Consider the following 16643-nt stretch of genomic DNA (forward strand, 5'->3'; position numbering starts at 1 on the left):
TTTAGTTTATCAATGATAATTAAAGCTGAGGAAAACAAAAACAATCCTCGGGAGCTCTGGAAGCTACTAAACAACCAGCTAGGCTGCGGTCAGAAACTAAAAACCAAAAAAACTAAAAACATAAGCCAACTACGTAAACATCTTCTTTACAAACATTGCAACAACGCTGGTTAACAAACTGCCCTCCCACTCTGGGCGCTTTGGCATTGTAGAGCATGGCTCTGGTGTAGAGCACATCAAAGCCTTCTACCAAAACCTAGGTATTTGTAAAGATGATTTTAAGATGACAATGGTACAACTGAGGAGGTACTTAAAAAAACTGAGTGCCCTTCGACCCCACAAGGCCACTGGCCATGACAATATTCCCTCCAAATTTCTCAGAGACTCGGCCATCTCTATAGCTCTAATCATCACCCACATTATAAACCTCTACATCAAACGACGGGGGACATGTCCCCCAAGATTTCAAACTGGCCAAATTAAGTAACCCCCCTGCACAAGAAAGGGAGAAAATTACCGCCCTATTTTAGTGTCATGGCGCAGCCCAGTCACGTGACCATATCCTTTCCTTCTCTAAGCTTTCTTGCTCGCAAACCGGTAGTGTCGACGGGCGCCTGTATCCACCAATCACAGTTAAGGCATTTCGCAGAGGCGGGACTTCCGTGTAATCGCATATACCGAGCTACAGTACGGCCTCCCATGCGGTTCAGGTTTGGAGCTTATTGCATACCCCTTTTTCCCCTCACTGTATATGTTTCTTTTCCCTTTTTACCTCCTTTATGATGAATTCCTGTTCTGTCTATAGAAGTGTCTATTTGTACGTCTCTAAATGTTTTGATGATTTGAACATGGTGGACCCTATTGGAAACAAGTGTAATGCTTAATTGGGTCGTCCACTCACAGTTAACAGCCTTTGTATTGAGTTTGTGCTTGAAATGTACTGTAATTCTGCAAACTGTTAATACATTCTTCAATCAATCAATCAAACAGGTTGATTTGAGCATCGTGAACTAAGGTAAGAACGATATATGTAAACCGTGTATTATTTTACTTGTATAAACTCAGCTTTAAAGATTCTACGCAGTTGGGGATTTCACGGTCAGCTAAATATGTGTAGTTTTCATATAAGTCTCCGTATTGCTACGATAAAAATAATTTCATTGTTTCCATTCGATTGCAGTTAGCTAAGGCGGTTAGCAAGTAGCTTTGCTACTAGCTAGCTGATGTGATCCAGTCCGTCCAGTGTGGTTGTATTTCTTTGTTACTCTGGTGAAAAAAACATTAAGTTAAAATAGTAATACTTTCCTATTTATTAAGGTAATAGGAGTGCGAACTAAGCCATTTTATGTGTAGCTCCCTAGCTACCTGCGCTAGCATTGTTATGCAACATACATAACCGATACTATACACTAGCTGTTAGCCAGTTAGCCTTAGTTACTATTCTATGCTATGTTATTTCGAGAACACCGTCGCATTTAAAGTAACTAATTGATTGATTGAATACTGCAAAGATAAGCACAGGAGAATACCGTTCAATACAAGTCTTTATTTTAGACTGTGGCTTGTTTCCATTGTGGTCCTTTGTACTCAATTCCAAATACACTATTACTGTATTATTATACTATTTTGCAAAGACTGTGCCAAAGCTATACAACAATAGAAGTATGCAACAAACCAAAGTACTACAGGATTTAAAAACACGAGTAGGACATACATTCTATCCATTATACCCCCCCCCCCCCCCGCCTTCCATTCTAGTCTTGTTAACGTGGTGTGGACTGTGGACCTTATAACCTATACACAGTATCACGATAGATACAAATCAAATCAGGTGGGTTTATTTATGGGCTCATATGTGCAAGCAGAAACTGTTGGAACAAGCCCAGCAACAAGTATGTTGTATTGCCAACAACTAATCCTTCCTAGCAGGCATGCAAAAGCAAGACCGTATCATTTGTAAAGCAAATGGCAATACTGGTGTGAATAGCATCCCGCTACCTGCGGTGAAAGTAATGCAAATTGTCACGTTGGCACTGGGCCTACCAAAGAGTGCTTAGATTCACAACTCAAGATTGCTTCATTATTCCAGACAGATACAATGGCTGAGAATGACGAGCACAATGACGAGCTTCTCGACTATGAAGAAGACGAGGAGCCTCAAGGACCCCCCGCAGAAAGCGCCACCCCGGCCGGCAAGAAAGAAGTGAAGGGTTCATACGTCTCCATCCACAGCTCTGGCTTCAGAGACTTCCTGCTTAAACCAGAGCTGCTCCGTGCCATCGTGGACTGTGGTTTTGAGCATCCTTCTGAAGGTGAGGCTGGTTTAATGGTCTGGGCGTCTACCAAGTCCATTGGTATTATTAGTGTATTATTTATTTTTGAGTGGTGTAAACCACTCCTACAACTGGCTTTTGTGTGCATAAAAAAATGACCATGGTTGCTATGTTCAAAATAATTTCTGACGTAATTAAATCACACCCGGGTGAACTGGATGACCGTAGCAACCGTGGTCATTTTCTCTGCACAAAAAAAGCCAGTTGTGAAATCACATCCAGGTGTGATTTCATTACGTCAGATCAGAGCTGATCAGGGTATATAATACCTTACCTTATTTCATTACGTCAGACATTACGTCAGACCACAGCTGATCATGCTATATAAAACCTTACACCACTCAGTTCACACGGGTGTGATTTTTTTTACTAAAAGTTGAGACGGTATATAACGACGGTATGAAAGGAACGGCCAAAGACAACTTGAGACACATGGCGTTAAGGAGAACTCCTAACACTATGGGCGTTAAGGAGAACTCCTAACACTATGGGCGTTAAGGAGAACTCCTAACACTATGGGCCAGACCTGACCTCCATGGCGTTAAGGAGAACTCCTAACACTATGGGCCAGACCTGACCTCCATGGCTTGGACTCAGGAGACACATGGCGTTAAGGAGAACTCCTAACACTATGGGCCAGACCTGACCTCCATGGCTTGGACTCAGGAGACACATGGCGTTAAGGAGAACTCCTAACACTATGGGCCAGACCTGACCTCCATGGCTTGGACTCAGGAGACACATGGCGTTAAGGATAACTCCTAACACTATGGGCCAGACCTGACCTCCATGGCTTGGACTCAGGAGACACATGGCGTTAAGGAGAACTCCTAACACTATGGGCCAGACCTGACCTCCATGGCTTGGACTCAGGAGACACATGGCGTTAAGGAGAACTCCTAACACTATGGGCCAGACCTGACCTCCATGGCTTGGACTCAGGAGACACATGGCGTTAAGGAGAACTCCTAACACTATGGGCCAGACCTGACCTCCATGGCTTGGACTCAGGAGACACATGGCGTTAAGGAGAACTCCTAACACTATGGGCCAGACCTGACCTCCATGGCTTGGACTCAGGAGACACATGGCGTTAAGGAGAACTCCTAACACTATGGGCCAGACCTGACCTCCATGGCTTGGACTCAGGAGACACATGGCGTTAAGGAGAACTCCTAACACTATGGGCCAGACCTGACCTCCATGGCTTGGACTCAGGAGACACATGGCGTTAAGGAGAACTCCTAACACTATGGGCCAGACCTGACCTCCATGGCTTGGACTCAGGAGACACATGGCGTTAAGGAGAACTCCTAACACTATGGGCCAGACCTGACCTCCATGGCTTGGACTCAGGAGACACATGGCGTTAAGGAGAACTCCTAACACTATGGGCCAGTCCTGACCTCCATGGCTTGGACTCAGGAGACACATGGCGTTAAGGAGAACTCCTAACACTATGGGCCAGACCTGACCTCCATGGCTTGGACTCAGGAGACACATGGCGTTAAGGAGAACTCCTAACACTATGGGCCAGACCTGACCTCCATGGCTTGGACTCAGGAGACACATGGCGTTAAGGAGAACTCCTAACACTATGGGCCAGACCTGACCTCCATGGCTTGGACTCAGGAGACACATGGCGTTAAGGAGAACTCCTAACACTATGGGCCAGACCTGACCTCGATGGCTTGGACTCAGGAGACACATGGCGTTAAGGAGAACTCCTAACACTATGGGCCAGACCTGACCTCCATGGCTTGGACTCAGGAGACACACCAGCTTAGATGCTCCCATATATTTATTCAAGAATGCAGACGCACAACGTTTCAACATACTGGAGCTATACCTGACAAAGATCTCCAGCAGGTCGAAAAGTTGTCTCCCTTGAATAAATATACATTGGGAGCATCTAAGACGGTGTGCAAACATTTCCTCTATGTACTACTTTTGTGCTCCATTGAAACGGTTGCTGACCTCAATGGTTGTTCATTTATGCAAGCTGAGGTTATTTGGAGGGTCTTTTAATGCATATGCACCTATAGGGGGAAAATGCCACAAAATGAACAGCCTCTTCCGTAGACAGAAATGTCTACTGTCCTGTTCATATTAGACTTGTGACTAAATTATCGGATTGTGCTGTAAAATTAGTTTGTGTGAATAATCATTCAAATTGTGCTGACATAAACTGTCCTGTGCTACAGCACTGAATGCGATTTGGATGTGTAGATGGTTAAATTAAATGAAGTAACCTGTTTTCTTTGCCATTGTGTCACAGTCCAGCATGAATGCATCCCTCAGGCCATTCTGGGCATGGACATCCTATGCCAGGCCAAGTCTGGTATGGGCAAGACAGCTGTGTTTGTGCTGGCCACACTGCAGCAGATTGAGCCAGTTGACGGACAGGTCAGTACCTATGTTTAAAAGGCTGAATGTCTGTTTGTTTTGAATGTCTGAATGTCTCTTTATTATTTAACCACTTGAGCCTTAGCATCCCTAGTCTGGGGGACACATTTGCCAAAAGTAGCTGACTTAGCTGATGATCCTAAATACATTTTTATATGCATTTTATGTATTACCTTGTGTTTACCATGCTTACTGTAAATCGCTCTGGATTGAGAGCAGCTGCTAACTTGTATAATCAGTGTGTTGCATTGTGAGCTTGTAGACAGATTTGGTATGGGGTGTATAGTAATGTTGTTTTGAAGATGCGCACTAGTAGTGTGCAACACGCAAGTAGGCACTCGACAGAGTGCAGTTCTAGTTTGTAGCTATTTCATTTATCCAACAAAAACAAATTCCATTGGGCTCCTTTAAACTAAAGGCCTGTCAGTGTAATTTAGACATTAAAGGACCACTTTTCAACCGATCTTCATATAATAGGTCCTCACTAATAATCATGAAAAAATGGCACAATTATTTTCTACTCGGTCTGTGTCTCATAGGAGGGCTGTGGGCAGTTCAGAAACCAGTCTGTGTCTCATAGGAGGGCTGTGGGCAGTTCAGAAACCAGTCTGTGTCTCATAGGAGGGCTGTGGGCAGTTCAGAAACCAGTCTGTGTCTCATAGGAGGGCTGTGGGCGGTTCAGAAACCAGTCTGTGTCTCATAGGAACTCTCGAACGTGCTGTCTTTAAACAACTGTCCTCCTATCTCCACCAGAACAACCTCCTGGACTCCAACCAGTCTGGGTTCAAAGTGGGTCACTCGACAGAGACTGCCCTGCTGGCAGTGACGGAGTCGCTCCATGCCGCTAGAGCGAACTCTCTCTCCTCCGTCCTGATACTCCTGGACCTGTCTGCAGCGTTCGACACGGTGAACCATCAGATCCTCCTCTCCACCCTCGAGGGGATGGGTGTCTCAGGCTCTGCACTCTCCCTGTTTGCATCCTACCTGACGGGTCGCTCCTACCAGGTGATGCTGAGAGGGTCTGTGTCAGAACCACACAGGCTCACAACTGGGGTTCCCCAAGGCTCGGTTCTGGGTCCTCTTCTTTTCTCTCTCTACACTACATCTCTGGGTGCTGTCATCCACTCCCATGGCTTTTCCTACCACTGCTATGCCGATGACACCCAGCTGATCCTCTCATTCCCCCCCTCTGATACCCAAGTGGAGGCACGCATTGCTGCTTGTCTGGCTGACATCTCGGAGTGGATGTCGACAAACCACCTGAAGCTCAACCTGGACAAGACCGAGCTGATGTTCCTCCCGGGGAAGGGCTGTCCGCACCGAGACATGGCCATCACCATTGATAATGCTGTGGTGACCTCAACTCGGACTGCGAAGAATCTGGGTGTGACCCTGGACGATCAACTGACGTTCTCGGCAAACATCGCATCAGTGACAAGGTCCTGCAGATTCCTCCTCTACAACATCAGGAGGATTCGCCCCTTCCTCACGGAGAAGGCAGCCCAGGTGCTCATCCAGGCTCTCGTCATCTCCCGCCTGGACTACTGCAACTCCCTCCTTGCTGGTGCTCCGGCATCTGCCATCAGACCTCTGGAGCTTGTTCAGAAAGCTGCGGCTCGTCTGGTGTTCAACCGCCCCAAGTTCTCCCACACAACCATCCTTCTCCATTCTCTACACTGGCTCCCCGTAGCGGCTCGCATCCAGTTCAAAACCCTGGTGTTAGCCTATAGGGCAGTGAAAGGAACAGCTCCTTCCTACCTCCGGGCTATGGTCGATGCCTACACCCCTGCCCGACCACTTCGGTCTGCCACCTCGGGGCGAATGATTGCCTCGTCACTCAAGGGTCCTTCTGGCCGATCCACACGGTCACGACTCTTTTCTGTTCTGGCCCCACAGTGGTGGAATGAACTTCCCACTGATGTTAGGACAGCAGAGTCACTGCCCATATTTCGCCGCAGGTTGAAAACCCACCTCTTCAGGAAACACTACCCTTCCTCTCTGCCTGACCTACTTGTTGTTAACTAGTTGTACGAACGCTTGTTTTCTATTGTTGTATTGTTTATTGGATCTTGTTTAGTCGATACACTTAATTGTTTTAGCTCATGCTCATTTGATTTAGCTATTTTGTCTCATCTGTTTAAGGAAATAGGTAGCTGATATATTGCACTTTTACCTTAGCGCTAGGTATACTCTTGGTTGCTTGTTTTTGCAGAAAATGCACTAAAGACTTCTGGTGATTAGTAGTTTTTGTTCCCTACCTATGTTGAATACACTTATTGTAAGTCGCTTTGGATAAAAGCGTCTGCTAAATGACTGTAATGTAATGTAATGTAATAGGAGGGCTGTGGGCAGTTCAGAAACCAGTCTGTCTCATAGGAGGGCTGTGGGCAGTTCAGAAACCAGTCTGTGTCTCATAGGAGGGCTGTGGGCGGTTCAGAAACCAGTCTGTGTCTCATAGGAGGGCTGTGGACAGTTTAGAAACCAGTCTGTGTCTCATAGGAGGGCTGTGGACAGTTTAGAAACCAGTCTGTGTCTCATAGGAGGGCTGTGGGCAGTTCAGAAACCAGTCTGTGTCTCGGGCTGTGGGCAGTTCAGAAACCAGTCTGTGTCTCGGGCTGTGGACAGTTCAGAAACCAGTCTGTGTCTCATAGGAGGGCTGTGGGCAGTTCAGAAACCAGTCTGTGTCTCATAGGAGGGCTGTGGACAGTTTAGAAACCAGTCTCTGTCTCATAGGAGGGCTGTGGACAGTTTAGAAACCAGTCTGTGTCTCATAGGAGGGCTGTGGGCAGTTCAGAAACCAGTCTGTGTCTCGGGCTGTGGGCAGTTCAGAAACCAGTCTGTCTCATAGGAGGGCTGTGGGCAGTTCAGAAACCAGTCTGTGTCTCATAGGAGGGCTGTGGGCAGTTCAGAAACCAGTCTGTGTCTCATAGGAGGGCTGTGGGCAGTTCAGAAACCAGTCTGTGTCTCATAGGAGGGCTGTGGGCGGTTCAGAAACCAGTCTGTGTCTCATAGGAGGGCTGTGGGCAGTTCAGAAACCAGTCTGTGTCTGGGCTGTGGGCAGTTCAGAAACCAGTCTGTGTCTCATAGGAGGGCTGTGGGCGGTTCAGAAACCAGTCTGTGTCTCATAGGAGGGCTGTGGGCGGTTCAGAAACCAGTCTGTGTCTCATAGGAGGGCTGTGGGCAGTTCAGAAACCAGTCTGTGTCGAGGGCTGTGGGCAGTTCAGAAACCAGTCTGTGTCTCATAGGAGGGCTGTGGGCAGTTCGGAAACCAGTCTGTGTCTCATATGAGGGCTGTGGGCGGTTCAGAAACCAGTCTGTGTCTCATAGGAGGGCTGTGGGCAGTTCAGAAACCAGTCTGTGTCTCGTAGGAGGGCTGTGGGCAGTTCAGAAACCGTCCACCATGCAGTGACATCATCGATGGGGAATACAAGCTAATAAAAACTTCAGGCTTTCTAGTCCTAAAAAGTTGCAATACGAAAATGGAAGCCATCGTTCTCACGATAATGAAAATCTAAACATTTTTGTAAAAAAAATCTTGTTTAAAAAAAAATCTGCCTAATGATGATGTCACTGGAAGACAGTTTCTGAACTGCCCACAGCCCTCCTATGAGACACAGACTGAGTAGAAACAAATGGTGCCATTTCATCATGATTATTAGTGAGGACCTATTATATGAAGATAGTTTGAAAAGTGGTGAAGTGGTCCTTTAAGCTAAAGGCCTGTCACTACTGTAGACAGGAACATGTATTGTACAGTAACTCAACTGGCCCAGATTTAATCCACAGAACATAATGGTGTCTTTAATAAGTGCCTTGCAGCAAAAACCTGTTTTTATTCATTTTAGAAAATTGCTCTTAAAGTCTGGTGTCTGTGGTGATGTGAGGAAGGTCCTTAACAGAAGGTCCTTACAGGTCACAGTACTGACCTAATTAAGTCCTTCTTATTCTACTTACAATGAATAAGGCATGCTGTAAAACAGTGGTTTTCAACAGGGAGCTTATTTTGAAAGGAGTGGAAAATGAAAGGAAAATATATAAACATAATTTTATAAAGGTTTTTCCTTTCAATTAAAATTCAATCAATATGATTATTGTGCCAATTTAACCACTTTCAACCTGGTTTTGCCATTATTACAATTCCCATAATTTTCCATTTTTGAAAAACTAGCCGATCAGACAAACTCATGATGACACATTAACACTACACATCTCTTCTGGCGGTCCCTTCTGGCCGTCCCTGGTAGTACAACACAGTGGACATCTGGAGAAGTTCTCTTCTGGCGGTCCCTTCTGGCGGTCCCTGGTAGTACAACACAGTGGACATCTGGAGAAGTTCTCTTCTGGCGGTCCCTTCTGGCCGTCCCTGGTAGTACAACACAGTGGACATCTGGAGAAGTTCCGGAGGGACCGAAATGTTGCCTTTATTAAATTAAAGATAAACTCATGTACCGAGCAGATAATCAGTGTGTGGGCGTATCTTATTCCTTATCATCAGATCTGCTATTTTTGAAACATCGTGAAAACGTGTGTAAATCATTGAATATAATATGTACTCTTTCACAGCGAACATTGTTAACTCCTATCTTTGCTACTGTTTTGGTATGCGGTCAGGTTTAGGCCTGGCTCAGGGAGGAGGACGCCCCCTAGTGGTCAGGTTGAGGCCTGGCTCAGGGAGGAGGACGCCCCCTAGTGGTCAGGTTGAGGCCTGGCCCAGGGAGGAGGACGCCCCCTAGTGGTCAGGTTGAGGCCTGGCCCAGGGAGGAGGACGCCCCCTAGTGGTCAGGTTGAGGCCTGGCCCAGGGAGGAGGACGCCCCCTAGTGGTCAGGTTTAGGCCTGGCCCAGGGAGGAGGACGCCCCCTAGTGGTCAGGTTGAGGCCTGGCCCAGGGAGGAGGACGCCCCCTAGTGGTCAGGTTTAGGCCTGGCTCAGGGAGGAGGACGCCCCCTAGTGGTCAGGTTGAGGCCTGGCCCAGGGAGGAGGACGCCCCCTAGTGGTCAGGTTGAGGCCTGGCCCAGGGAGGAGGACGCCCCCTAGTGGTCAGGTTGAGGCCTGGCTCAGGGAGGAGGACGCCCCCTAGTGGTCAGGTTGAGGCCTGGCCCAGGGAGGAGGACGCCCCCTATTGGTCAGGTTGAGGCCTGGCCCAGGGAGGAGGACGCCCCCTAGTGGTCAGGTTGAGGCCTGGCCCAGGGAGGAGGACGCCCCCTAGTGGTCAGGTTGAGGCCTGGCCCAGGGAGGAGGACGCCCCCTAGTGGTCAGGTTGAGACCTGGCCCAGGGAGGAGGACGCCCCCTAGTGGTCAGGTTGAGACCTGGCCCAGGGAGGAGGACGCCCCCTAGTGGTCAGGTTGAGGCCTGGCCCAGGGAGGAGGACGCCCCCTAGTGGTCAGGTTGAGGCCTGGCCCAGGGAGGAGGACGCCCCCTAGTGGTCAGGTTGAGGCCTGGCCCAGGGAGGAGGACGCCCCCTAGTGGTCAGGTTTAGGCCTGGCTCAGGGAGGAGGACGCCCCCTAGTGGTCAGGTTGAGACCTGGCCCAGGGAGGAGGACGCCCCCTAGTGGTCAGGTTGAGGCCTGGCCCAGGGAGGAGGACGCCCCCTAGTGGTCAGGTTGAGGCCTGGCCCAGGGAGGAGGACGCCCCCTAGTGGTCAGGTTGAGGCCTGGCCCAGGGAGGAGGACGCCCCCTAGTGGTCAGGTTGAGGCCTGGCCCAGGGAGGAGGACGCCCCCTAGTGGTCAGGTTGAGGCCTGGCCCAGGGAGGAGGACGCCCCCTAGTGGTCAGGTTGAGGCCTGGCCCAGGGAGGAGGACGCCCCCTAGTGGTCAGGTTGAGGCCTGGCCCAGGGAGGAGGACGCCCCTGCCATGCATAGTCCACCATTGACACTGGACAGAGTTTAATGTTTGTTTTGTCTGTCACTGAGCAAATCGGCATATGATGTTATGATGTCGATTGACGTTATTGATGATGATATCGCGATGATGTAAGATGATAAGGGTTGGTAAAGCGCCCCTCACTTCACAGGGGTGTGAAGAAATCATGATTTATGTTTTTACACAGAACACACGCATAATTATGACAGAACTGCGACATTTACCTGCATTTCAGCAGGATTTACAGCAAGCAATTGCAAAAATATAATAAACAGCCAAATAAATTAGAAAAATTAAGAAGAAAAAAATAAATATATTGTATATCATGGGTATAAATAAAATCACACCCGTGTGAACTGAGTGGTGTAAGGTCTTATATAGACTGATCAGCTGTGGTCTGACGTAATGTCTGACGTAATGAAATCACACCCGTGTGAACTGGGTGACCATAGCAATCATGCTCATTTTTTGGTACGAACAGACAGACAGACAAACTAACAAAGCCAGTTGTAGGAGTGGTTTACACCACTCAATAATGTCCCAGCCAGGTAAGGCCTAACACTTATAACACATACTTAAAGGTTATGATGCTATTTTATGAATGAGGGGGCCCCATTTAGAGAAATCAAAGTAGATAACATAATAACATATGTAATCTACCACAATGTATCTAAATAGATCCCCTCATTGCTGTAATGTGGATATTAGAACATATTCTAATGTTGTTTTGCACTTGTTTATGGAGACCTCCCTCTGGAAGCCTTAAATAAACTGAGGGTTTAAACACTTGATGGTTTATACTTTATAGGACTCTGGGGGTTATTTTATTGACTGAATAAGCCCATTGTCTGAAAAGTTAACTGTGCCCCTTTTGGAGGCCCCTGAAAACTGTCATGATTTAGAGGACATTTTGTAGAATCCCCAACCTAACCTGAGTCGGATGGTCTGGGTGCATTCAGGGAGTACTGTGTGTGTGTGTGTGTTCAGGGAGTACTGTGTGTGTGTGTGTGTGTGTGTGTGTGTGTGTGTGTGTGTGTGTGTGTGTGTGTGTGTGTGTGTGTGTGTGTGTGTGTGTGTGTGTGTGTGTGTGTGTGTGTGCGCGTGTGCGCGCGCGTGCGCGCGCGTGCGTGTGCGCGCGTGCGTGTGCGTGCTTAACATTACAAAAGGGTGACTGTCGTCTCCTTCCAGCTGAAGTGCATTTACATTAACGTGTATTGTCTCCTAGGTGTCGCCTGGAACTCTGAACAACACGTAAACGCCCAGCCAGCCGTGTGTGTGTGTGTGTGTGTGTGTGTGTGTGTGTGTGTGTGTGCGTGCGTGCGTGCGTGCGTGCGTGCGTGCGTGCGTGCGTGCGTGCGTGCGTGCACTACCCAGAAGTAGTTGTATCTCAATTCAATTCAATTCAAAGGAGCTTTAGTGGCATGAGAAAGCATACGTTGATATTGCCAAAGCAAGTGTCAGTATACAGTTGGAGGTACAGTATTGTGTAAACAGATATATATATACATGTTATAACAGGGTATAAAGCTTTTTTTAAACAAATAGCAGCAATTCTTTGCAGTCACTTTGGGACAAATAGCAGCATTTGTTTTCTCAAGACTATTTAAATATTATACAGAAAAACTCAGACTGAAGGTCCTCACACACCGAGCGTGTTCTTCTGATTTTTAGCAGTGTTTCTCCATCGGTTTTCTGAAATACGCGTCCAGTGTACAACCACCTTTAAGGTGTGTTTAAAGGCAGCAGCTCTGTTGACATGTGGTCTACTGGGTACAGACAGTAGTTAGTGACAGCGGTGGCCGAACGGCACGTTAAAATTACCACCGCTGAAGTGCCCTTGAGCAAGGCATTGAACCCCTACCATGAAATGTTCTATGAGCAGGGTGTGGCTGTAAACAAGCATCTCGAGCTTAGTCCACTTCCCTGGGTAAACAAAGAACTTTGCTTTAGTTCTTAGGGTGGTTGTATTCCATCGGATAACCTCCTTTTGTCGCAACTGCTGTGTTTGCACATTGTTGTATTTCACCCAATAGGCATGGGAGTTATTTTTGTTTGTTTTTTTAGTCGTTGACTCGTTGGTCAAAACACCAAGCTGCACATCAGGAGCAATTAGGGGTTCAGTGTCTTGCTCAAGGACACTTCCACACTAACTCTGGGGGAGCCCACAGGGTTCGAACCGGCAACCTTAGAGTCTGTCTTAATTCACTTTCTGAGCTGTCTGTCTGTCTGTCTGTCTGTCTGTCTGTCTGTCTGTCTGTCTGTCTGTCTGTCTGTCTGTCTGTCTGCCTGCCTGCCTGCCTGCCTGCCTGCCTGCCTGCCTGCCTGTCTGTCTGTCTGTCTGTCTGTCTGTCTATCTGTGGCCTTCCTTCCTTATAACTTCTTTATTCAAAACACTGGTAACTAACTAGCCTCTTGAAAGACATCAGAGACACATACTTCCCACAGATTACAACCACACACAGATTTTGAAAACATGACCAATGACAAAAAACTCCCATATCTGCTGGGCAAAGTACAACAATGTGCAAACACAGCAGCAAGATTTGTGAGTTGCTGTGATAGGAGAAGGATATCAAACGGAACACAACCACCCTAAAGACTAATCATTGTGTATATTCCTGCACTATAGAGCGTCGCAGTCCCGCCTCCTACCCTGGACCAGGAAATGAAATCCAATGCATTATTCTCATAGACATTTCTTAAAGTATTTATTTAAAGACGGTTACGCCACGGACAAAGCCAACTGGAGTCGTGACAACTCATGACAACACAAACAATATTTTGGACCAAACAAATAATTAGAAAGAAGAAAAAAACGGCAGGTTACAACACTTTTTTTGTTGTTTTTCTTCTTTGTAAAATATTGTTTGTGTTGTCATGAGTTGTCACGACTCGAGTTGGCTTTGTCCGCGGCGTAACCGTCTTTAAATAAATACTTTAAGAAATGTCTATGAGAATAATGCATTGGGTTTCATTTCCTGGTCCAGGGTAGGAGGCGGGACTGCGACGCTCTATACCTGCATCCAGTGATCTTGGTACATAGAAGTTGATCTATTGAAGATTCTGACTTTCAAATGTACATAATTTTTGTTTTGATGTATGTATTGTTGCATTGTGTTTTCTGCTTTGGCAATGTAAACGTATGTTTTCTCATGACAATGAAGCCCTTTGAATTGAATTGAAATTGAAAGCTTGACAGGAAATGATGCCATCAGGAGGGCTAGCATCGTCCATTCATCCACCATCATATCATCATGTCAGGGTGTGAGATGTGGCACCCTGCCAGTAACAGGGGGAGTGCTTCGTTTGCACCCATTGTTTGGTGTGAGCAGGTCACTGAGATTCAAGATTCAAGATTCAAGAATTTATTTGCCATGTCAACAAGTTGATAGGAATTTGTCTTGGTTCACACTCAACATATACAGACAACCATAGATACAAAAACAAAAAAGACAATACAATACAAAAACCAGCAGCATAGGGAATTACATTGTTTTTAAAGTGCACTATGCATATTGCTACATATACATACATCTAGTTCAGATGTCTAATGGCTACGAGGTAAGTGCTATCTCTGAAGCGAGATGTTGAGCTCTTGATGCTTCTATATCTCCTGCCTGATGGGAGGAGATTGAAGAGGTAATGTGCAGGGTGAGAGTTGTCTGCAATGATTTTTTTTGCCTTCCTAATTATTCTGGTGGAATAGAGTGAGGAAAGTGTAGGGAGGCTACATCCAATGGTTTTTGATGCGCGACGTACTACTCTTTCCAGCTTCGATTTGTCTTGAGAGGTTGTGTGACCAAACCAGACAAGCATGGAGAAGGTAAGAACACTTTCAATAGTGGCCCTATAGAAGTGAGTCATGGCTGTTTGGCTGACTTTAAACTTCTTAAGCTGCCGCAGAAAATAGAGACGCTGGTGTGATTTGCTTATTATGAGACTGGTGTTGAGATCCCATGATAAGGATTCATGGATGGTGGTCCCTAGGAACCGGAAGGAGGAGACTCTTTCTACCTCTTCCCCATTGATGAAGAGGGGGGGGAGGGGACTCGAGATTTTCTTCCTAAAGTCTATGAACATCTCTTTGGTTTTAGAGATGTTTAGAATCAAGTTGTAACTCTCACACCATCTCACCAGCTCCTCTACTGCTCTGCGGTAGTCGGATTCATCCTCGTTGGTAATAAGACCTACTAAAGATGTGTCATCAGCAAATTTATACATCATAACTGTACTAAAGTGAGATTGACAGAAATGAGTATATAATGAGTATAATAGTGGAGAAAGGACACAACCCTGGGGGGCCCCAGTGTTTAGGAGCCTAGACAGCGAGACAAGATCACTTAGGTCAGGGCATCTGTTCAGTGAGTCAGTGAGTGAGGGGCACACTTGTGGCTAGAGTTGTCCCACTCTGTACTGGGGCGACTGTGGCTCAGGAGGTCCAATGATCCACTCTGTACTGGGGCGACTGTGGCTCAGGAGGTCCAATGATCCATGGGTCGGCGGTTCGAATCCCGGCTCCTCCTCCTGTCTACATGTCGAAGTGTCCTCTTGGGCAAGACACTGAACCCCAAATTGCTCCCGATGTGCTGGTTGGTGCCTTGCATGGTTTCCGCCGCCATCAGTGTATGAATGGGTGAATGTAATGCACAATCTATGTAAAGCGCCTTGGATAAAGGCGCTATATAAATGCACCACTTACCATTTGTCCCGATACCATTTTTTTCAGACAGAGTACAAGTACTTACTTTTTAGTACTCGCCGATACCGAGTACCGATAGAGTACTTCATTTTTGTTGAGTAACCAGTTATTTGAGCCCCTTTTTCCTCATAGATGCAGATGGATCTCCGGTCTACACTAGTCAGTTGTCATTTATGCTTGTTGTAGATTGGCTGTTTTGGGGCGATTTGCTGCAGTGTTGAGTCAGACTTGCCCCCTTTGCATTGATCGTTCAGCCTATAGTGTCAATTGGACGTGTTGGACCTCGGGTCAAAGTATCCGGGCCGGTTCCGAGTACCTGAGGATGGTATCGGCTACTCTCTGTCTGTTCCTGAAACAATACCCAAGGCCAGTGTTGCCATATTTTGTGGGAGAAATCATGAGCACAAAAAAGCTATACGCACACCAAAGTCCTTGTAGCGGTGCCGGCACACGGGAGAAAACTGTAGAGGAAATCTTGAAAAAACAAGAAGGTGGCCGCACACGCCAATAGCCACAGGTTTGTCTTACCTGCTGTCCTAATAAAATATTGGCACCCTGGCTATTGGCGTGTGCGGCCACCTTCTTGTTTTTTCAAGATTTCCTCTACAGAAATCATGAGCAACCAGGTCTATGAAAAGCAACTGCACTATAGGCTATTGAAAATATCAGATTTATAAGCTCACAACAAGCTTGTAGGTCTGCTATTTCTGAAAAATCGAAGAACCACTGAGATAGAAACATAGCTTTTTCATTAAACTGTCAGGATGTAGAAGACATTTTTAGAATCTGATCTCAGGTCAAAATACATGAATGTGGAGGTCCTTGACATGGAAGATGTGTGAGAATCACTGGAAATCAGTAGGAAAACAAGCCCAAAAAATAAGCCACTACACTTTAGGAAACAAGCCCCAAACAAAAAACAATATTTATAAGCAACTGCAGAAAAACAAGCCCAAAGTCGCTTATAATAATAATACTAATTGAACAAGGTGGACCCTCTTGTAAACAAGTCTAGTGCTTTATTGGGTCGTCCACTCACAGTTAATTGATTGATTGATTGAAATATGTATTAACAGTTTGCAGAATTACAGTACATTTCAAGCACAACTCAATACAAAGGCTGTTAACTGTGAGTGGACGACACCATAAAGCATTACACTTGTTTACAAGAGGGTCCACCTTGTTCAATTCATTACAACATTTACTCACGTACAAATAGACACTTCTATAAAACCAAAGAACAGAACAGGAATTCATCATAAAGGAGGTAAAAAGGGAAAGAAACCGTTTTTAGTATTGAGTTTGTGCTTGAAATGTTCTGTAATTCTGCAAACTGTTAATACAT

The 16643-nt window shown here is 46.5% G+C and overlaps 1 protein-coding gene across 1 annotated transcript; it reads left to right on the forward strand.

Annotated features, from left to right (window-relative positions):
• Window positions 1-983: 983 nt before the first annotated feature.
• Window positions 984-14793, forward strand: LOC306928740 (ATP-dependent RNA helicase DDX39A-like; the record flags this gene model as incomplete). The annotated part of the gene is made up of 4 exons (XM_079509012.1): window positions 984-1015; window positions 2090-2312; window positions 4612-4739; window positions 14737-14793. The coding sequence occupies exons 2-4, from the start codon at window positions 2099-2101 to the stop codon at window positions 14791-14793; spliced, it is 399 nt and encodes a 132-aa protein (XP_079365138.1). The 5' UTR covers window positions 984-1015; window positions 2090-2098.
• Window positions 14794-16643: the final 1850 nt, after the last annotated feature.

Source organism: Electrona antarctica (assembly GCF_951216825.1).
Source record: "Electrona antarctica genome assembly, chromosome: 8".
NCBI classification, from domain to species: domain Eukaryota; kingdom Metazoa; phylum Chordata; class Actinopteri; order Myctophiformes; family Myctophidae; genus Electrona; species Electrona antarctica.